At 35.6% G+C, this 25,239-nt stretch overlaps 1 protein-coding gene across 3 annotated transcripts in view; it reads right to left on the minus strand.

The window, feature by feature from the left end:
- Positions 1 to 25,239, minus strand: part of LOC128680260 (uncharacterized protein) — a 533,151-nt gene that overhangs the window by 351,195 nt on the left and 156,717 nt on the right. Inside the window, exons 1-2 of one of the 3 annotated variants that reach the window (XM_053763303.2) lie at positions 4,273 to 4,438; positions 1,016 to 1,295 (exon numbers count right to left, since the gene is read on the minus strand). In XM_053763303.2, the coding sequence (XP_053619278.1) occupies positions 1,016 to 1,241 (226 nt within the window). In that variant the 5' untranslated portion in view covers positions 1,242 to 1,295; positions 4,273 to 4,438. Of the gene's footprint in view, positions 1 to 1,015; positions 1,298 to 4,272; positions 4,439 to 25,239 lie in introns of those variants that run through there. The other 2 variants (XM_053763301.2, XM_053763302.2) reach the window with 2 other exon arrangements.

Raw genomic sequence — 25,239 nt, forward strand, 5'->3', positions numbered from 1 at the left:
GATTGATTTATTATGGGTTAAGTACATGTTTCAATAAAATGACATTTTAATGAAATTATACAAGATAAGGAAGCGGTGGTGGTGTAATGGTTAAGACGCCCGCCTGTGGATCGAAAGGTCCTAGGTACGAATCCGCACTCGGTATTTATAAAAAAAAAATACCAATCTGAATACTCTGAATACTCATGTATAGTAGTTTTCATCGACCACCACTTGCTTCCGGTGAAGGAAAATATCGTGAGGAAACCTGCACGCTTGTTGATTATTAACTTGTGTGTGAAATGAAGAAGGCAATGGCAAACCACTCCATTAATAATGCCAAGAAAGTTGTTACGTGTGTTTCATTCCATGTAATGACCACGACCCTCAGCCATGAGGAACTACGACTATGAAGAAGATACAAGATAAATATAATTTAGATTAATTAAATAAAGTAATAAAATAAATGAAACAAAACTAAAATATAAACTGAATTAGTTGTCAACTCTAGTTCACGAAACGGTTCAACGTCTAACGACATAAGTCAAAAGTTTTAAATAATGACAGTGTCGCAATCGCATTGTCTGTCATTTGTGCCACCGGATTTTGACCCTTTTCGTTAACAGTTTCAAAGTGGAGAAGAAGAAGATTGACAAAGGCATTGCAGCAGCGTCTCGAGATTGAACGTCTGATTTTGAGTTTCTAATGAACTAATCTCATCTAGGTCAAGTAGATATACGATTTTTCTGTGATGCTCTAAAGAGGTAAGCGTTTTGTAAGTTAGTTATTTTGTTTCAAATATATATATATATCTCTATAGTTGCTTCCGGTGAAGGAAAACATCGTGAGGAAACCTGCACACAGGTGGATAGTTTAGTACACTAGTGTGTGTCCGACTCTGCCACTAGATGGCGGGGTAGGTCGTAGTAAAAACTCATGTCAGATACCTTTTTATGCCTGCCCCTTTTGATGATCTATCTACCTAGATCTAATGTTAGAAGCAAACACATGGAATAAGAAACACATGAGCACTGACCTCCATCTTCCGGGATATTGAGCAGCTTCTTCGCCCCAGGGCTGGGTCCACGAACCGCCGACAGCGCCCTCTGCAAGGTTTCACTCATCGGCTTACCACCAGCACATTGACCGAACAACACCACTAACACTAAACACCACAGAACACTCGGCACTTTCACTCTCCTCCACGAGGAATCTTGCTTCCCGAAGGAAGCCGAAATTGGGCGCGCGCGCAGGTTTTCCATATCGTTCGTGTCCCGGCAGGATTTTTGCTACATTTTATTGAACCATCGTTGCATCTGGAAAGAGAGAATGATATTTAAATAGGTGAACGATTTTATTCCACCCCTTAGAAAAGGAATATAAGATCCCCTATCCTACTAATATTATAAATGCGAAAGTTTGTGAGGATGTGTAATGTATGTATGTTTGTTACTCTTTCGTGTAAAATCTACTGGACCGATTGTTATGAAATTTGGTGTACGGGTAGAATATAACTTGGAATAATACATAGGGTACTTTTAATCCCAAATTCACACGAGAGCGAAGCCCCGGGACACAGCTTGTAATTTATACTTTTAAAAATACTCAATTTTAAAAGTGGTCGTATCTATTATTTCTTAATTTCTTTCCTCAGGAATCACAGTATCAATTGGTGAATACCGCATGAAAATCCGTGCAGTCGTTTTTGAGTTTATCGTGAAGGGATAGACAGAGGCGGTAGGGGTCTTTGTTTTAATGTCTATTGTTTCTCCATCTTCCTGGCTTTTCCTTATACAAAAGCGGGACCCTCATAATGAATATTGAGAGGTCCTTTTTGACGATTTTTTGAAGATTTTTATCTCGGTTTGATTGTTCCGCCTAACTACTTTCCTTATTTTCCTTAAACGATCAAAGTCTCGGTGCTAAATAAAGATGTTACAGAATATCCCCGTTATTCATAGAATAGGTAGGGGATACTTTAACCTAAAGTGCGTTTTATCACGTTCTGTCAATGCCAAAACATACTTTAGCTAAAAATATGGTTTAATTTTTATATGAATACGGGAAAATTTTAATCAGAACGCTTTACAAATAAATTTCCACACAAACAGTGTTGTCTCTGGGGGACCCAAGGGCTGGAGTGTTTTGGCCAACAATTGAGTTTGGCCATACAAAGAGGAAATGTTGCCAGCCTTCTGAGAACTTTACCGCACGACGACGGCGATTAAGTATTATTTATTTATTGAAATTAATATTGTATTTATGATTTAGTTTTATAATTTAATTTAGTTTAGTTTATTTTTTTAACTATTACAATTACTTCTATGTATATGTATTACATACCTAATACGTAATGATTAATAATAAAATATCAGAATTAAATAATTAAGTCAGATGCCTGTAGGTGACTTGATTAAAATGTGACACCAGTTTTAGCAATAACACACTCGATATGATCAGGATGAAGACTGAAAAAAAAACCGATCTGCATCATCTATATTGTGGGGTGTCGCGGCTCACTGATTCAGATATCCTAATGACAGTAATCCTGAGCTGAGAAATAACACGATTGGCTTGCTTTATCGGCCAATGACTTGAGAGTAATGGGAATTTGATTCCGATTCGCCTGTTTATGCTAATCAACGTACTGTACAGTTCGTTCAAAGATATTTTCTCAACAAGTTTCTACGGAGTTAGATATTTCCATATTTTATTAGATTCTATGTATGATCCATAGACAATAGACATGTGTTGAGATAAACAACGCTTCTAAGGCCGACTGTATGGGAAACAAGCGTGCCAATTTCAAATTCGATGGAGAAGGCGATAGCAAACCACTCCATTAATAGTGTGAAGGAAGACGGTAATACGTGTTTAATTCCACGTAATGACCACGACCCTCAGCCATGTGGGATACGACCATGAAGCAAGCAACAACATCGGTGATGCGGCCACCATTGCTTATTGCTATTATTACACCTTACCGAAAGGTCCCAGGTTCCAATCCACCTTGTGTCACGTGAGTTTGTATACCAATCTGACTCATGTATAGTAGATTTCATCGACCGCCATTTGATTCGGACGAAGGAAAACATCGTGAGGAAACCTGCACACTAGTTGATATTTTTTTTATCTAGTGTGTGAAATGAAGAAGGCAATGGTAAACATCGATTCAGCTCAATTGAAGATGTTTGCTTCAAAACTGAATTACAAGATTCCATCTGAACACACATACATACTTATTCACATACTTGCAAGTTAAATAAATGCGTGAAATTTCCTCTTTTACGGCAGATACAATCTTCCGCATGTCAAGCCTGCATAGGTCTTTATGCCGTGATAATAAGAGCGAATTTGCTATGAATTTGGGTTGTTCTTCTGCTGACTGTACTTAGGGCATCTTTCTCCAACGCTGAAAACATCTGTTCATTTTATACTTTCCTATTTTTGGCCTCACATCGGCGTTTACATTTATTTATATCGTTGACTGATTTTATTGTACAGAAAATATTATATTTTAGTGTATCATAGTATCTTACAATTTAATATCATTCAAAAATGAGTTTTAATGTTTATAATATGTTACTTATATATAGGTATTCGAAGTTTTAAAGTTTGTTTAGATTATATAGAATATTGAAGACCAGCATCTAGGTTAGTTGATCTTGGTTTAAAAAAATAACATAGGTACATTTAATTTCGGATTTTTGGATAGCTATATAGGTATACAGAATTTCATCATAAGCAGAATTTACGGATAGACAGATGAAAGCCTATAATATATAATATATACTCTATAACACGCACAAACTTACAACCCCCTTATTAATAAAAACGTGATTCTCTGATTAGCCTCGGAATAGTTATTCTTTGTATTATCTCGTTCTTTCAATGTCAAATGCTAAAAAGAGAGAGAGGGACAAAACAAAGATATACTACTCCAAGCCTAATCAGAGAATTAAATGTTTATTAATAAGGCGGATTATGAATAATATTTTTGTATGTATGGATTTAGAACTAACAAGCGAACCGCGAACCGCAAGTTTGGTACATAAAACCAATGTTGACCAAAGAAAACAAACAAAGCTATTTCAAAACAAAAATATGGTGAACTGACGTAAACAAGTTCATTCATTAGTCCCTTAAACCAGTTCATAATAGGTACTCAAGTCTCAATATAAACAACAAAGATTTGAAAATAAATGGACGACATAAGTTCCATATTAGAAACTTAACTTTCTATTCTACTTCGGAAACTAGGGACGCCAACATAACCTCATTAACCCGACTCACCTAAAAACAATCCAAAACAATGCAATCCAGAAACACTAATTCACAATTCAAAATCACCACACTATTCCAATCACAATTTGAAATTCAAATATAGAACACTTTAAACAAACGAATTACTTTTATCCGACGCGAATTACGGGAGCATCCCATCACCGACGAACGCGACTAAAACTAACCTAAAAGTGCGTTCCGTTCGAAATTCGAACATAAAAATTTGACCGCTTATACACCATTTCAAAGGAACACGCTCCGTATCAAACTTTAGCCACAAACCAAATAAAACTGTATTTCATTGTAATAAGGATTAAAATTGGAGGATTCTTTATCAACTGTTTATACGGAGAAACGGAACGCAGTAGTCTTTTGTATTCGATTTTCTACCTGCCCTCTCGTCCTTTTTTAGGGTCCCGACATTCTTTTAAATCTTGAAACCTTATAACCTTATTAATAAAGTTGATTATTGAATGGGTCATGTGCATGCATTTTTGCTTGCTATTGCAACGCCTACGGCTTTTTCTATTAAACAGTTAGCAAATGTGGTTGATGTGCGTTCAGTGCTAATAATACTAAAATTCACTAGAAAATCATACTGAGAATTATGGAATAAAGGTTTATAATATAAATTAAATAGAGTTAATTGCTACTTCATTATAACATTTTTATGGAAACGTATGTCACATTTCAGAACATGATTTTAATTTAGCTCGATTATTTTTATGTGATCATTAGTGAAGATTGAAATCGGTGCCTTCAGAATCAGGAAAAGCTACATATTAGCACTAAAATGTTTAAAACCGGTTTGACCCATCCCGAACTAAGCCAGCAACAATGTAGTTGAGACCAACTTTAATAGGTTAAAACTAATCTCGGTACTCATGATATTGCAATTTTGTGCACACAAAGTTGCACATTGGCTATCGCCTGGCTAATTCAGTTGTTGGTACAGTCAACAGCACATCAAGTTTGAATTGAATTTGGGTTGGTTGATGTACTGTTGACTGTACATATATACATATGAAGTGCTACAGAAACGTAATTTATTACACAAGCTTTTATTATCGTCAAAGGAATCTTGTCGCGTTCAAAGCGTAATATAATATGTGTATGCCTCAAACCAAAGCGCGACAAAAACATGTATCTCTCTCTTTATGCCTTAAACTGTTAACAAGTTCCCTTGTTGAGAGCCGATCCTGGGTGCACCATCTGGTCTTATCGCAACATGCATTGCCATAGGAACTAAAGCAACGTGTGAATTTTCATGACCGTGCTAATAGCAATTCCAACGTTGGAGGCCGATGCTGAGTGAACTATCAGTCATGTATATCATAATGCATTGTCAACCATGTTGATGAGTTGCTTCTAATTTGAGTGGTTATTTTAAAACGGCACCAACGCCACAATTTTTTTTTAATTCACATATTGAGCAGTGTACGTACAGTTAACAGCACATCAAATTACCAAATTAATTGCAAACTCGTTGCTATTACCGCGCCATAGAGGTCATGCAGGGTAACTTGATGTGCTGTTGACTGTACTAATGTGCAAGTTATTTTTTTCTAATAATCTGACTAGGGATGCCGTCGATCGTACAAAATGGAGACGAAAAAGTGGAATAGGGAACCCTGGGCTTTGACGCTCAACCTCTAAGGAAGCAACCGGAAAAATGTTTAGATAAGAAAGAGAGCGAGTTTTGTTTCATCGGAAACCGGATAACAATTAATTAAGATGCAGAGGTACACGCCGGTTTTAATTTCCCTCTTTTAGTAGAAAATTATTGAAACTCCAGAAAATAATATACATCATAATTTTGTGTAATTTTATCTCGAAATTTCCATTAGATTCAGCCGAAATTTTACACATTATTAAAATGAACCTTACAGCTTATCTGGAAACCCAATCAAACACTCATCAAATACAGTAAATATCCATTAGCAGAACTCAATTTGCTTATAAAACACCGAGGGCCACTGGATTTGCATCTATGTTTACGTTCGCTGTATGCTCTCTACTCGAAAAAGCAACTTCTTAATCCGTACGGCTCTAATGCAAACATGGCAGCCTGTCACACCGAAGTGTAAGCTCTTCAGGCGTAAGGATGCACAATTTCTTTGAAAATAGTTTATAACGAGTTTCAGCATAAAATGGCTTACGGAATAGGAGATTTTTCAGTACTGTAAACTGACTCTGATCAGACTTAATATACTACTCACCAAAATACAGGTTTATTACTAGTTTAGAGTAAGGAAACATCCACACAAAAATTATACAAACTCATACTTGTTTAAGATTAGTTTTAGTTAGTTTGTTTTTACATCTTTCTTAGTCGATTTATCTACCACATTCACCCAGTTTTGTAATAACAATACATTTCTATCTGTCTTTTTTAATTGTTCATACTTGTTTAAGATTAGTTTTAGTTAGTTTGTTTTTACATCTTTTTCAGTCGATTTATCTACCACATTCACCCAGTTTTGTAATAACAATACATTTCTATCTGCCTTTTTTTGTTTTACTTTTGTGTTCAGATTGGCTTTTTACTACCTTTTCACGGGACATGTTAAGTTTAGTATTGTCCATTATTAAATCAAAGCTTTTTTTATTAAATCTACTACAGATGTAGTCTTAGTGACCACTAGTGCTGGTCTGTCCGTACCATATACACACGTACGAGATAATGTTACCATTACACGACGGTCTAAATGCTGCCACCAAACAGTAAATTGCAAATGTTGTGCTACGAGCTCAGTTTGAATTATGAAGCCTTTAAACGTCTCAAGCCTTGTTTAGAATGCATGTCTGTTTCGGCTCGAAACTGTTGATTATATATATATATTGTGAGAAATGGTTCGAAACATTAATTTTCTATTTACACTGTCGATCGTGTCTCTCGGTATATAGATATCTATCATATACAGACTCGATTCTCTTATATTTTGTTAGGCTAATCGTCTTCTGTATCTTTGTGTGTCTCTTCCTTAATCGTATTATACATTCTCCTTAAGTAAAAAAAGAATCAAATTAAAATTTGAAGTCTTTTATCGCGTATTATAAAGGAGTTACAGTTTATTTTATTTAAATTAGTTATTCGTAAAGTTTATACAGGGTAATTTGTTGTTAACAACACATTTTTTACAATATAAACAGTACATAAAATACAACAACTTCGAAAAGAAATAATTAGTGAATTAATTAATAACAAAAAGTTTCTACTTTCCACACTAAGTCCGCTCAGCTGACCACCCAATTTGCATGGGAGGTCAAAAAAATTCTTGTCATATTTTGACATCGATTTCTTTGGATACCAACACCGTATCATCAGTGCAGTGTAAAAAAATTTACCCCGTATAAGAATAGTGATAAACAGTGATGTTTATTCGTACAGACTGTACCTAAACTTTTTATTAAACTAAGGTTGTTTTTGTTATAGAAGGCTTTCAAAGTTAACTATTTTCGTATCTCTTGAACTTAATTGTTTTGCATCTTACGGAATAAAACGATTGTCTCAACTCGACTGATCGAAGGAGAAGTAATGTTTTATTTTATATATATCTCTCTCGTATCTTCTCGTGTTCCCGGGGCTGTGACGTCCCAAAGTCCAGGTTACGCGTAAAAAATACCATTTATTTTTTAAGATTTGGCTACGATTTTACAACCGGCTGCCTAGTGGACGTCAATAATCTTTGAGAATGCTATTGTGCCCTATCAGCTATAAGGCTATTGTCCCTTAGGAGCCTAGAACGACGGGTGGGACTATAAGTAAGTGTGGTTTCGTGGAAGACGTACGAGATGACCAAGGGAAAGCCTTGACGGCTGAGAGGCAACAATAGCGTTCTCAGTGAGCTAGACGATAGACAGGCGGCCAGTCGTAAAATCTTTTTTTTCAAGCGAACCTGGAGCTTTGAAGCATCACAGCCCATAATGTGACTGAGAACAAACGAGATAAAGAAAGAGAGATTAATATAAGAAGCGATGAATAGAGACACGGTGGTCATATGTCCTAACCGCAAATTTCACCTAAAACAGCAGTTGAGTAAAATGTGTATATTTATTAACATCAAGCAAAAAAAAATATAATTTTACAGTTCTTCTTTTTTATTAGATTATTTAATTGCACATGTCCCAATGTTTGCTTGTCTGTCTGTAATCAAATCTTGCAAGTTAGATTTGTCTAACTTCCAGTTGACCTACAGAGTTGAAATTTCTCACGTCGCTACAGTTTCGATGACAATACATTGTTCTAATAAGCAAGCATGACTTGATCGTGCACCCAGGATTGGTTCCCAACGGACATGGGTTTTCCGTCAGGTATTAAATGCCACAAGATCTCTCTGATGACAATAAAAACTTGTGGCAAAAATGTCTTTTTAGTAGAAAACTTGTGTCGAGTCGAAATAGCAGACAACATAAAACAATTTGGACCAGTAAGTATCAGTAATTGCGTTCTTTGGCCTCATTCATATCTTCTATGGAGTCAGTTCAAGGCTTTGTACACTGCTTCTAAATTACCCACTACACTAGCGACATCTACCTTAATCTAAGCTAACATCACAAGTGTTAATCTAGATATAGTACAAAACCACTAATTTTCTACTAAAGATTAGTGTTTACAGTTGCAAAACACGAGCTTAATTCGTAGCCTAAACTCCAGCCTTAAGTTCCACCTAGGCTAGCCAGACAAATTAGATAACATTCTAGACAGATCTAGAAATCTAGAAGTGTATAACAATGAGTATGCGACTGATACCGAAGACTTTGTACAAGTTAATTTGTATAGTCATATATTATGGCGACTTTACACTATCGCGGAACAGTTTGATTGGGTATACATTGCTGGCTTTTCATTGCGTGAAATAAATGCTTTCATACAAATTAAGCAATGTACTTGCATCTGTCTGAGTTCGGTGATAGTGGGTAGCCGAAACACGAAAAAATATCTAAACATAAAGTTACATTGATCAAGTGACATGCTAAATAACTTAGTTTAACTTTCCTTTGTCAAATAGAAACGTTATAAATAGTACAATCTGTGAACTGGGTCCGCGTGGTGAGATTTAGTGGGATCAGTGGGACCAGTGAGTTCAACGGTCGAGACGATTGAGTGAACCTTTCAAGGGTCATTTGGTTCACTCTTATTAGTTGTCATTGTTCAAGAACATCAAGACATATAATTAGAACGAAACAATAATGGCGGAGCTGTTCAGAAAATCCTTTGTTATCTTACTAACGGTACAGGAGCTGATTTTTTTAGATACACTGATGAATTTTAGATTGACATAGAATTTTGCTTTGCGTGAGAATTTTTTGTTTCTCATAGTTATATTTTGCGTATTTCTTTTTTTGCACCGTATAAGTAATTATACACTCAATCATTGGCAATTTCGATTTTGTATGGGGAAATCAGATAAAGAGTCTAAATATTACACTGAAGGGAAAATCACGCGGGCGAAGCTGCGGGAAAAGCTAGTATATGAATAAATATGTCATTTCCATTGTAACAACGTCATTGTATCATCTAACTCAGCGGCTCTCCTAATGAAACTGCACTCGGTTAACTGAATAACGAATTTGTCCAGTGTTGGCGATATATGCAGTAGACAGAGACATGCAGTGCAGTCGAAAATCCACTGATTCGCAACATAATAGAGAAGATTAAGGTCAGTGCAGACCGAATGCATAGTGCGAGGGAATTGTATAGAATTGTAGCATAGTATGAACGACTTTTCACAAATTAGATATAATCAGGTGAAAATTATATTTTTATTATTATTATTTTATAGTCAAATTCAAAATTCTTTATTCAATATAAGATGATATATACATAACTTATTGACGTCAAAAATATACTTAAACTAAATCTACTGCCGACTTCTACTGTAAAACTTCTACTGTAAAAGATCCCGTGGGATAAGTCCGCCGTTGTACATGTATCTTGTATTAATTTTAATTGATGTAGTTATTTTCGTGCAATAAAGTTATTACAAACAAACAAAACTTGTGAAAGTGTACCAATTGGGTTGAAATAAAAGAAATGTAGGCGAAGCCGTGGGCAAATGCTAAAATACCCTCTCGATTCAAGGATTCCCAAGTAAATAATCACATTGACAACTGTCAAATATTCCGCCACATTGTCTAATATTAAGGATTACCATAAACCACCCGTGCCGGAATCGAACCTTGTGCCTTCTGAATATTTATCGGGGCCCAGATGTGACGGGTAACCCTTTTGACTTGATATCAAGAGATCATACAACAATCAATATGGCGACAGAAGGTAGGTACCGATTTGAATAGCACCGAATCCATTAGCTCGTATTGATATTTCCTCTAGAAATGAATTGTGCGTTGCTTTATGATAAATTACTATATATTATTAAATTTTTCGTAAAAATGTGTAATTTCTGAACAAAATCATACTTTGCCCTCATTTCGCGTGTTCCCGGTTATCTATGAATTTTGAAGTTTTGGCTCTGATTTAATTCCTGGCCACCTGTCTGCTGCTTGACGTCTTGCTTGATGTCAACCCTCTTTGAAAACACAGTTGTTGCCTATTATGGAATTTTTTTTCACTGGAAGCAAATGGTGGTCGATGAAAACTACTACATCAGTCAGATTGGTACACAAACTCATGGGGACGTGTAGGATTCGAACCTGAACCTTTCCGTTCACAGGCGTCTTAACCATCATACTACCACCACGTCAAGCATCTCCACACCAAAAACTTTTTGACACACTTTTTGACGCGAAATAAGGTCAAACAAAAACATATTGACAATTTAAAATATTAGTAGAGACTTCACTTTATAGTGAAGTAGTCCTTTAGTTAATCTGTCAGTTAAATAAGGTTTAACACATAAATGAACTTCTAGTCTTGCGTTTACAACGTGTAACTTAACATCAACTTCACAATGCTTGAAGCGGGTTAAGTTAGCGAAAAGTGAGCGTGTTGCCCCAAGTTTTTGATGTACAGAGAACAAGATTAATATACTGTTGCTGAAGTGTTCACTTCTGATATCACATACAGAACATTTTAAGTTTTTAAGACTTTTAAACTTTTCTCAGCAGTGTTCCCTAATAGTTACGACATTGGCGCTTTCAGACTGGAGTATTTGCGGTAGGTTTAAACGTCAGCAATATTATATAAAAAAGGTCTTAAGTCCCGACGATATAATAGGCTACTAGCCCAATTTTTGTTTTGATGACTATTCGAAGGCTCTTATATCATTAGAAAGTGAAAAAAATACTGTGACAATACTTTCAAAGATATGACAAAAATAAAATCACACATTTTTGGACTCATCCGAAAGCTCCATACTAAATGACACGAACAAGTGACGTCACAACGTGCGAAAATGTTCGCGAAGATATGTTTGTTAGACAGTTACATTAAATATTACTTTTATGGTTATGATTTCTTTTTGTTATATATTTTTTTGTTATTTATGATGGTTAAATTTATTTTTATAATTCCATACCTTTCGTAATTCCATTCTAATTCCAACTTTACATCTTCGTATTCAGATCCAGCTGCATTGTTACAGTCTATGAATTGTCATAATGATCGTAAATATATCTATTTTATATATAAATATTTTTACAATTCTCTGACCTTGGAAACTATCATATTTACGTAGTTATCCATTTTTGAGTTTAATCTTACTGAGTAATCTTCTGAGTGAGAAGATTTGAATTTTCTTGAATGTAAAACTTAATTTGTTGACAAAGTTAAAATTGCATTTTGAATATAAATTGTCATTCGATTATAAACCAGTCACCATGTTAATAGAGAAGGTAATAAAAGAATCAATTCTTGTGGAATTATTTTAAACAATTACGGTTTTGTTAGTAAGTAAAGCGTCTCCTTTAAGTAAACCTTTGTTTTGCATCGAAATACATTGAATGAAATATATACATATTTTTACAATTCTCTGACCTTGGAAACTATCATATTTACGTAGTTATCAATTTTTGAGTTTAATCTTACAAACAAAAAAATACAAAACTATACTAATATTCATGATAGTTCAAGATGTTTTAACTACGGAAGTAAGCCAAACAATGGACTCTTTCCCACAGGATACCAGTAAGCCCTTAAGCGTACATTTGCATTGAACACACGGTTTCAATTAGACTTTTATCCGATTGTCTGCATTTGTATGCATCTCATTATTATGCAAGTGCATACGATGGGTTTTGTGTTGGGCGCGAGCGAGACAGGAAATTTACCTACAAATATGTATACTTTTGTTAATTATATACCATTAGCTTTATGCCCGCGGCGTCGTCCGCGTAAATTTCCCACGGGAGCAGTTATTTTCCGGGATAGAAGGTACTCTATGTCCTTCTCCACACTTAAAGATTGATTGAGAAGACAAAGCGTGAAGAGGTAACAAAAACATACAACGGACAAAGGAAAGGATTGGACAAGATGATTTTGTTGATTTTCATTACTAATTAACTTATCTGGTCGTATAAGGTATATTTGACATTATAACTCAAAAACTTAACACATTCGTCATATATTATTAAATATTTTGTCCACGGAACCCTAAAAATCGTATCGCCCCTCAAGTAAAAACCGTGTATAATAAAGTTGCAGATGATTCATAATTAATAACTTACCACACCTAGTCACAACTTGATCGAATGAAAGCCTCTCTTCCGAGGACGTTGATCTATTGGTCCTTCGAACCGGATTCATTTCACAAACATAAAATTACACTCTTTAAACCCACTTTAGTTTTAACTTTCAACCTTATTCACCAAGACATGGAAACTAGTGAGAAGATTTGAATTTTCTTGAATGTAAAACTTAATTTGTTGACAAAGTTAAAATTGCATTTTGAATATAAATTGTTATTCGATTATAAACCAGTCACCATGTTAATAGAGAAGGTAATAAAAGAATCAATTCTTGTGGAATTATTTTAAACAATTACGGATTTGTTAGTAAGTAAATTGTTTTGCATCGAAATACATTGAATGAAATATGTATGTATAGTAGACAGCATATTATGTTGCCTCCGTGGATCCTTATGTCGCGGTAATAGTGGCGAATTTGCAATGAATTTGATTAGATCGATGTGCACTGTTCAATCAAAGTAGACCACACTGTGTCGTAATAGATCCACCACAACACCACATAATATTTATTTTGGCAGACCCAATGGTTCGGATACAATTTTAATGTCGCCATAAAATTCTTTATTTCAGCACACTCTATTAACAACAAGATGTGTCGTTAACATCTTTATGAGGTGATTTTGGTTTATTTCAAAATTTAACATCGTGTGCTAATTTTAATTTCAGATACACACATAATAATTGTCATTTCTGTGTTATTTTTTCCGCATATGTAATTATTTGTATGTCCCAATGATTGACTGTTAACCATCAACAGCCATTTAAACGTCCTACGTAGCTTTACTACACCTTATGTATTGTATGTTGTACAATAAAGTAAAAATAAACTGTAAAGTCTTCAATTCAAGGGCTTAGGTCGACAACAGCCACATGTGCACATAGAAAAAGAGATCCAGAAAGACAAAGTCAACCCTCTGACAATCCGGAGTAGACCACTCTGGCGCAAATGTTAATTTAATTTTATAATCTGGATATTCGACCAAAAACAAACTGGGAGAAGTAATGGAAGAAATTGCAGCGGTGGTGGTCCAGTGGTTCAGACCGTTCGCCCGTAATCGAAAGGCCCCAGGTTCTAATCCTACTCGTGTCACATGTGTTTGTATACCAATCTGACTCATGTTTTGATAGAATTTCGAATTCCGGCGAAGGCGTGAGGAGAGGAGTGAAGAACATCGTGAGGAAACATGAACGTGACAATTTAAGATCACTAGTATGTTTGCGCCTACTTGCCACTAGATCTCGGTAAGTGGTATGTAGTTGTAAAAATCATGTCAGATGTAAGCTAATGACAACTCACATACAGACTAGTAAAATGAACTGTTAACCACTGTGCAGGTTTCCTAACTAAAGAAACTAAACATTCGGTCTTTCGTAAATAAAATTAGCCACCAAAAGCTGCATTTATTTAAAAGATAAAAATTTAATCCATCTTATTAGATATACTATACCTCTCGACCCGGTTGGACGTGCGCCAACACATTTGGCGAGGATACGCAAATATCTACTTGCATTAAAGCCCAGTGGTGATTATCTGTGTTTTTGGGGGTTAAAAAAAAGGAAAAGTCATCTGTTGTCGACATTATAGTATACTAGCTGCGCCACGGGGCTTCGCTTTGAAATTTTTGGGATAAAAAGTACCTTATGTGTTATTCCAGGTTGTATTCTACCCGTGTACCAAATTTCATTTCACACCAAATCGGTCCAGTAGATTTTGCGCGAAAGAGTAACAAACATACATGCATACACACATTCTCACCAACTTTCGCATTTATAATATTGGTAGGATTCTTAAAAAAATTTTTTTGAGTCTTGATTTAACTTCTCTCGTCACACGCTCCCTGAGTAGACACCTTAAACACAAACAAGTTTAATTGTTTGACAAATTAAAACAACCCCGACTTTCAATATTCATTTCGCTACAACTTTTGAACGGCTTAACCAATTTTGATCGAACATATCTCAGAACCATCATATAAAAATTAGCTATCAAATAAAAATCGGGTCAATATGTATATGTTATACATATTGACCCGAACATCTTACCACTGAACCGAGAGGTCCCGGGTTCGATCCCCGGTCGGGTCATGATGGACAATGATCTCTTCGAACTGATTGGCCCGGGTCTTGGATGTTTATCTATAAAGTATTTGTTATAAAATATAGTATCGTTGAGATAGTATCCCATAACACAAGTCTCGAACTTACTTCGGGGCTAGCTCAATCTGTATGATTCGTCCTAATATATTTATTTATTTATACAATATACCTAGTATCGTTGAGTTAGTATCCCATAACACAAGTTTCGAACTTACTTTGGGGCTAGCTCAATCTGTGCGATTTGTCCTTATATATATTTATTTACATGTACGACAATGTCTTTATTAAAATATATTTATAATAATAGTATAGATATACATTATTTTCAGGACATTCCCAAAATCTCTAAATTCACTTCGTCAGCTACAAGACTACCGTGATGCAACCAATGCGTTGAGCTGGCTAGCCGCCAAGCCACTGACAGGACCGTAAAGGATGCTATTAAATTATGTTTGGACTAGCTGTTGCCCGCGGTATCCCCCGCGTAAAATTTCCACCGGTACAGTTGTTTTCCCGGGATGAAGTAGGTACCCTAATGTTTTTCTTCATACTAAAAACTACATGTATGTTATAGAAGGTTTGTTGAGTAGATAGAGCGTGAAGAGGTAACAAATAAACATACTTTCGCATTTATAGGTGCTAGGTGCGCCCCGGGCTACGCTCCCTTGGGAATTACGGGACAAAAAGTACCCTATGTCCTTCTTCATACTGTAAACTATATCTATGCAAAATGTCTAGAAGATTTTCGCCGAAGCCCTTTAATCCCGGAAAATTAACCGTTTCCGTGGGAAATTGACGCGGGCGAAGCCGCGGGAAAAAAAGCTAGTATATATAAAATAAGACATCGAAGATCCTTCTAGAAGTTCAAGGCGCGCGCGAAAGCTCGTGTTTGCATATAAATTCTATTCAGAAACAAGCAACCGAAATTGGATCGGTTGGGAGAGAGGGTTAATCGTATTTCTTGCAGTTGCAATGAATTTAATCCTGGAGACGTAACGATAAAATCTAAATAGCTGAGACGGCCGGGCTTAGGACGATCGCTTTTGAGACATTGAGGCCAATGGTGCATGGAGACGGCAACTTCTAAATATATAATTTAACTAGCGGTTCGCCTTGGCTTCGCTAGGGTAAAGGTAAATAATAAAAAGTAGCCACTCTTAAAGGTCACTCCACTCAAAGCAATCGCTCCAGAAGGTTCCGCCTATCTCTGTGCCAAAATACATCAAAATCGGCCCGAAAGTTTTTGAGTTCACAACATTACAAACAAAAATATGAATATTTTCTCTTTGTAATATTAGTATGGTTAAAATGAGAAACGTCTATCCGACGTTTCAGAAATGCAATTTCGCAAATTGTACACTTTTCAAAATGTGAACATGTTGCAAAGATGTTGCGAAGTTGCTCCATTTTGCGCTGGACCCAAATTCAAATCATTTATTCAGAAATTAGACCTTCACAGGCACTTTTTCACGTCAATTTTTATATTAAATAGTTATTTCTCACAAGCTACAAAAGTAACGGGGATATATAAAAATAGGCATGCATTTTTCAAAATTGAAGAAGATTACGACATACAATACACACATACATACATAGATACATGCATATACATACACAGGCATACGAAATAATATATCATAATCGTAATAGATTTCTATAAAAAAAGGCATCCGCCTTTTTTTACTGACATCAGAAAAAAAATAAATGAAACAATAAAATAATCCCAAACTTGCGATTAAAATATTTTAATTAATAATTATTCCAACATATGTTAATCAATATATTCAAGCCAGTTTCAGAAGGTTTCAGAAAAAGCCAGCGAATGCTTACAAGGCTAAAGAGAAGAAAATTTATTTTAATGTCATTTCGTGTCATTTATTTCAACGGGTCGTGTTGGATAACCGCCAAATGGTACCGACATTGTAGGTTTGTGTACAATAAACGTTATAAATAAAAGACAATGCAGCTGATTCATAATAATATACCCAACCATTAACCAAACGTGAAAAACCACTGAATACCTATTTCATAATATAAGCTATTTAAAGTAGATAGCCACTCCATATCTGACTATTCACTAGAGACCAGATGTATTATTTAAATATATTATTATGAAATACATTATAATTATAATATTCTATAATGTACTACTTATATGTAATAAAAATCTGAAGCGTAATGGTCAGGACGCCCGCCTGTGAACTGAAAGGTCCCAGGTTCGAACCCTACTCGTGCCACATGAGTTTATATATCAATCTGACTCATGTGTAGTAGTTTTCATCGACCACCACTTGCTTCCGGTGAAGGAAAATATCGTGAGGAAACCTGGTTGATTATCAATTTGTGTGTGAAATGGAGAAGGCAACGGCAAACCACTCCGTTAATAGCGACAAGAAAGTCGTTATATGTGTTGCATTCCACGTAATGACCACGACCCTTAGCCATGAGGGGATACGTCTATGAAGATTTTACCAAATTTCATCAACATTGGCCCAGTAGATTTTGAGTTTATTCATTACAAACCAGATCACAATGATTTTCTCTTTATAATATTAGTATGGTGGAAGCGAAATTACTTAACTGCTATAAAGTAAATATTTTGAAAACGTTTTAAATAAAATGAATAAATCTAAATTTTTGATTTACAAAAGTTTATTTATACTTTTATTGATATGAAATAAGTATATATGTAACAAAATTTATGAAGAATATTTTTCTTTTACCTACAATTACTATTATTGTTTCAATCAAGCATAAAGTCATTATAAAAGCTCACACCACCCGGGTGATCAAAATGAAACACCTGTGACACAAGCCCTGACTAGCCCTGTCTACCCCGTAAAGGGATACTTGATACTGTATAAGTAAAAAAAACGTACAAACAGACGGACAAAAATTAACATAAACAATTGCAGCGCAGCGTGAAGCCGCCCGAAGTTTACGACATACGAGCCCTCAAGCGAACACAAGTTTATTGAGTTCATTATGAAAACGTACGATATGCTCATAATTGAAATGCTGAGAATTTATTTTATCATTACGAGCCAGGCCAGTGGCCACTGGCCTACCCTATGGATGCATAAGAACGGGCCATGACCCACCACGTTGGCCTAATGCGGATTAAAGAATCTCATGTACACATATCACAAATTTTTTTCACATTCAATGGCTGACAAAATCATGTTCGTGCAGTAAATCGATGAGGAGTTCCCACGTCGGGAGCCGTTCCTGGGTGCACCATTAGGTCGTGCTTATCATAATAATTCATTGCCATCCAAATTAAACGTGTGTGCAAAATTGCAGCTCAGACGGTTGCAGCTCAATCCGCTTCAAAATTGAGTTGACAAGATCATATACTTACATACATTACAAGTTAAAAAAAACTTGTAAAAAATGTAATAATGAGATAAAAAAATTCTGGAATCGAGCGGGAATTGAACCAGCGCCCCTGTCTATCCGGGACAGTGCTCTTGACCACTGAGCTATCGAGACCATCATGCCAGTTCCAGATCTTTTTCATCTCATTATTATTTTCAAAAATAAGTTAAAAAGCATGTATGACATGTATAACAAATCCATTGTAAAAATATCTGCAAATTAGACCAAGGAAGACATAAACACGACAATCACTCTAACCACCATATTTCCACCATAAAACCCCTATAAATACATTTTTAATTACCAATCTGTTGTAAAATAAAGCCGCCGACACATTGGATCGTAATTTTAAACGTTAGGGTGGCCACACACAACGGCATTTTTACGATTTATCGTTATTTACATCCGTTCGAATGATTTTATGGGTTTTTAAGATGCTTAAATGTAAATATTTTAACCGCGGGGGACAGTCAAATCGCAAATGTAAACAGAACGTTTATTTACGCTTTTTAAATGTACAGTCGCCGTCACAAGTTTCTCAAATTAAAAATTTTCCTATTAACTGTAAAGGTTATGTATCTCAGTTAGGGTTGGTTTGGTTGGCCACGTTTTGGTGGAAAATAGTATGTACAGTCAAAAGCACATCATCCTATCCAAATTCAATGCAAACTAGCCGCTATTACCGCGCCATACAGGTTCATGCAGAGTAACTTGATTTGCTGTTGGCTGTACTTCAAAACACTGCATGAAATATAATACCCAGTGGGTAAATTGGTCCGACTATGACCGAAAGGTCCCTGGTTCGAACCCTATTCGTGCCACATGACTTTGTATAGTAGTTTGCTTCGATCACTTTTATGTATCTCGTTATGAGCGGACGCACGTAATAAATGAGAGCGAATCCGCGGACATAAGCTAGTTCATAATAATTTAAAGCATACTTATGTTTTCTCTCTTCACGTCAATGTCAAAAAATATAAATGGCGAAAGTGACAAAACCATAGCTCAAATATATATTTTTTAATGAATAAAGGGGTGAGCTAATAAAATTACTATTTTTAAACAAGCAACAGCAGTCTATTAGCGCGCTAGTGTCGTGCGCAAACTTGCCTAATCGATATCGATTAACCCAAATATTCGTACAACGACTATCGGTAAACAATGCCACAAAAAGCAGACTGAAAATAAAATTAATAGCAACCCGCGCTTGAATTACTTTATGAAAAAAGTAATTAATATTTTATAACAGTGCCTGCAAATTGAAGTAAAAGACATACATTTACAACTTACCCAAAATAATAAATATAAAAAAAAATTGGTCCTGTTTTCAAAATACACGAATACATTTTAATTCGTACATATTTAAAATAGGAGTGATGTTAATAAAATATAAATAAAATAGAATTAAAGGTATGTATGTAACTGAGGCTAGGTTGCTTTAAAGTCAATTCTTAAAATGTATAATATATTGACTTAATACACCGTCTTTATCCCTTACTGTGTAAATCAAGTCGCGATCTGCGTTGTCGCGATCGCGAGAATTTATAATAATACAAATATATTGTAACAATCTTTATTTTTGAAAATAATAAATTTTCGATTCCAGAATTTTTCATCTCATTATTTTCAAAAATAAGTTAAAAAGCATGTGTGGTATTTATCAAACTCTCCTTTGTACGGGAGTTGAACTAGCACTTGCCGAACTTAATCGTTATCTGTCTTTTCCGTGAGCACGCCATGCAGCGATGAGCATACAGTAGACAAGGGAAGTTAATTACCTGAGATAAACAATGGAGGCAAGGTGCTAGTGATTAGTCGATGTCGATAGTTTGTCGGCACGGCAAATAGCTGATGTTGTATCTTGGATGTACCGATATTTTAGGTTATAGAACATTAAAGTAAAAAGAACGTTACTCCGAGAAATAAAATAAATTGAGAAAAATGTGTTCTAAATAAAGGTAGGATATTACAGATCATACCTTAGGAATAAGTTGAGGATATTACAGATCATACCTTAGGAATAAGTTGAGGATATTACAGATCATACCTTAGGAATAAGTTGAGGATATTACAGATCATACCTTAGTAATAAGTTGAGGATATTACAGATCATACCTTAGGAATAAGTTGAGGATATTACAGATCATACCTTAGTAATAAGTTGAGGATATTACAGATCATACCTTAGTAATAAGTTGAGGATATTACAGATCATACCTTAGGAATAAGTTGAGGATATTACAGATCATACTTTAGGAATAAGTTGAGGATATTACAGATCATACTTTAGGAATAAGTTGAGGATATTACAGATCATACCTTAGTAATAAGTTGAGGATATTACAGATCATACCTTAGTAATAAGTTGAGGATATTACAGATCATACCTTAGGAATAAGTTGAGGATATTACAGATCATACTTTAGGAATAAGTTGAGGATATTACAGATCATACTTTAGGAATAAGTTGAGGATATTACAGATCATACCTTAGTAATAAGTTGAGGATATTACAGATCATACCTTAGGAATAAGTTGAGGATATTACAGATCATACTTTAGGAATAAGTTGAGGATATTACAGATCATACTTTAGGAATAAGTTGAGGATATTACAGATCATACTTTAGGAATAAGTTGAGGATATTACAGATCATACCTTAGGAATAAGTTGAGGATATTACATACCTTATACGACATAGCCGCGGCCCGGGGCTTCGCCCCCGTGGGAAATTCGAGATAAAATGTGCCCTATATGTAATCCAGGTTATATTTTATCCATGTACCAAATTTTATAACAATCGGTCGTAGATTTTGCGCGAAAGATTAACAAACATACATATAACCTCACAACAAACTTTAGTATTAATAATGTTAGTAAGATACAGTCGAAAATGTTAGATTGGTTGAGTTTGTTAGAATTTTACGTACGGGCAAATAGTCTTATATGTTGCCAAATAAATAATTATATTTAAAATGTTCATTTTTACAATGATAATCTTAACTGAAATTATAAATGCGAAAGTAAGTTTATTTGTTTATTACCTCTTCACGCTCTATCTAATCAATCAATATTCTTATTTTACCTCAAATATGTTATATCCAAAAACTATTATATGTATCATCGTACTTGATTCTTCACTTTTCCAATAATACTATTATCACAGTCAAATTTCAATTCATCGTTGTACATTTAAAAACGTCGTTGTTCTTGACAGTGGAGCTGCCTCCATTTACATTTTTCCGCTGTCAGCGATTTTATCCTATACCAATCGCCCGTCTTGTAGTCAACTGATCCATGAATGCCTTGCGTGGATTTCCTTTCCTTCTCCGAGCATCGACTTTTCCTTCAATCATGAATTTTCTAAAGTTGTAGTATCGTTTATGGTACTCGTATTAAATTTTAATTACATCTTCCTAAAACAGAAACCCTATAAAGTTAATATAAAATGTCATTTTGCTAACCTCGATAATAAAATATGAACTTGGTGAAAATCGATAGAATGTCGATTAAACAACCGCAAAAGGTGTCGCAGCCAGACGTGTAGTGATGTGCTTTAAATTATCGATTATACGACACAAAGAGGTTGCAGCGCGTGCAATCTTGAACGATATCCTTATGTGCACTCGCCTATATTTAGTGACGTGACTGGGTTTATCGATTAAATTAATTTTTTATTTCATTCACATTAGGTACATATTTGATTCCTATACTTGGCCAGATTTTTTAATAGGTATAAATATACTAGACTATAACACGTTTCCACCGTGGTAAGGGGTCATCACAGCCTACCACCACCTGCAACCAAGGTGTGTTACACGCGCGTTGCCTACTTTGTCATCTTTTGGCACAGTAAAGTTACAATATTCTCTCTCATCTTCGCGGGCTCCCGGTTGCATTAGGAGTTGTGACGCCCCAAAGCCCAGGGTTAGCGTATAATTATTGCCATTAAATTTGGAAGATTTGGCTATGATTTTACATACGGCCGCCCACTTGCCATTAACCTTCTTTGGGAATGCTATCGTTGCATATATCGTATTAAGGCTTTGTGCCCCTTAGTCGCCTCGTAAGACATCAATGGGAGGATATGGAGTAGTCCTATTCTAGGGCGGAACCACATGTCCAAGTTACAATGTTGTTAACACGAAATTCTCACGATTCACCATAAAAATAAAACATCGGAAACAATCTAATTAGTGGGACAGGTTAAGTACAGTTTAACACTTTGCAATCACAACGGTTATAAAACTGTAATTGTCAAAGTGAGAGTGGACAAGTTGTGAACGTAAGTCACAGAAGGTTATGTATGATGGGCTAGAAGCTATGGCATGTACAAAATAAAAACGGGGATGCGTGAACATGAACATGAATATATGCACCACACCCAGCCAGCTCGGAGGCTGAAACGGACGAACCGAATACAGGCCGTTGGCCGTACCTATGCGACGCTGCTTCCATCCATCAAAGTCACGTTTGCTGGAATATACGTCCTTCGTCTACATGCTTCACCTTGCCACCAAAACAGCGTCGAGCTCGCTTACTTTTGCTGTCAATACGAGGTATCAGAGGACGTTCCCTAGCTGGCTTCCCAGCGACCGCTACCTTGCCAGGTGGAAGCGATGGCGTCGTACAAGCCCAGACCCACGAGCCCACACCAGGGGGCACAGTGTTGTAACAAAATGTATAATTAATTCGGATTCACTTTTTCTTCTGTTTCGAAATTGACGGTGGATTGTCAATGTCAATTGGACATAGACAAGATATAAGATAATATTGAGCTTGCTTTGTTGTACCCAATCGGTAAAAAACATTAACATCAGTCTAGATTGTGATCTAGATCAATTAAACAATATATTAACACAAAGACGGACTACTGATATCTGTACTATGGTAAAGCGGAATCACGTCTGTCTCGGAATAAACTTTTATTACACGTGAATCACTTTTCTTATTGGCCGACTGAGCCCCGAAATACTTTAACTGTGACAATTCGAACAAGACATACATACATATATTAATTCGAATAGTAGTAGTAGTATTTGAATATTACATTACACAATATAACGTCACAATCTTAATTAATAAATAAAATAAATAAACAATACTCTTCGTGAGTGGTGTAATGGTTAAGATGCCCACCTGTCGCCGCCAGGTGCGGTGAGGCGCCAAGGTCCCTGGTTCGAATCCTACCTATATACCAATCTGACTAATGTATAGTAGTTTTCATCGATCACCACCTGATCAAAACATGCGAAAATCTGTGCTTTGGTCTATTATCAATTTCTGTGTTTTCACACAGACAAAGCATTGGTAAACCATTGCATTAATAATGCCAAGAAAGTCATTATGTGTGTTTAATTTCACGTAATGACCACGACCCTCAGTGATGACGAATACGACTATAAAGAGAAATAAAATAAAATTTATCGATATGGATTTATCGATATAGATTTATCGACTAATAACTACACTACACATCTAACACTTCCTTATTTAATTAACCCTTCAGTGCAGTTCGCTTTGAATAAGTGGTTTTGTGCGACATGACACATTTTTATTCACTACGCTGAATTGATAGATAATTGAAGTGACTCAAGATAATTGAAGTGACTGATAATTGAACTTTTAGTGATGGGTAAAAAAATGTTAAACTCGTGTCAGGACCAGAGGGGTTAGTGCTGGTTAGCATTTCATTTCTCACCATCGAATCGATTCGAAGTGAGACGCAGCGAACCAATTTCGGGCGAGATAAGTTATTACAGATTGAACCACCAAATTTATCACATTGCCTCGACACTATAAAAATTGACACGTGGCTGTTGTGCATTTGAGAGATTTGTATGAATAACAAATACTTATGTTTATTTATTTTTTTAACTTGCGTGTAGGCAACACTGAGGTAAACGCACTAAAATTTTTAATTAACCTTTGTACGCGTCTCATTTTTGAGACGTACGAAGAGTACTTATCCTAGAAAGAGATTCATACCTATGACACAAATGCTAGTTTAAATTTCCAATGTATGTTTGTCTGTCTCGTTATCTCGCTCGGACAACGAAGTTTGACGGGAACTTTGGCTTTTGGCACTGGTATTAACCTAGTTTACTTTGTATAACGAACAAACACACAGAAGTTTATTTCCACATTCATTTTGTTCGATTTAAACTCATATGAAACTTCTGGCGATATAATATACTAGCTTATGCCCACAACTTCGTATGTGCAAATAAAAATGATTTGATTTGATTTGTGAGTAAAAAAATCGGTTTATCGTGGGAATTTCAGGAAATTCCAGATTAGTGCTTCCCTACACTGTCCTAGGAACCTACACACCAAATTTCAGCTTTCTACGCCCAGTAGTTTCGGCTGTGCGCTGTCTGTCAGTCAGTCACTCAGTAACGGAAGAGTTTTATATATATTGATTGATTGATTAAAAAAAATTGATCATGAATTTAAGATGATAGGCAACAAAATAGCATTCCCAAAGATAGTTAACGTCGACCAGGCGGCCGGTCGTAAAATCATAGATGAATTTTTAAAATTGTAAACTTTGTGACATTTTTGATACAGTGTATAAAAAAGTACCCGTTTAACCCGTCTCTTTTTTCATGTCCCGTTTGACCAATTTTTGTACCATCCACAGTCAATGCTAAAAGACAATAAAATAGAATCTACACCTAGGTGCAGAAGGTCTTAGATAATTACACATTAGGAGCATCGTGCTTACGCTAGATCAAGGTTTAGCCAACACCCGAATGTGACAAGTTACACGCGCAAAAGAAACAGACTAATTATACACATACGTTTTGCGTATAAACATAATACATTTTCCATTTCATGACTCCGCTCGT

This window comes from Plodia interpunctella, chromosome 23 (genome assembly GCF_027563975.2).
Source record: "Plodia interpunctella isolate USDA-ARS_2022_Savannah chromosome 23, ilPloInte3.2, whole genome shotgun sequence".
In the NCBI taxonomy this organism is placed as follows: domain Eukaryota; kingdom Metazoa; phylum Arthropoda; class Insecta; order Lepidoptera; family Pyralidae; genus Plodia; species Plodia interpunctella.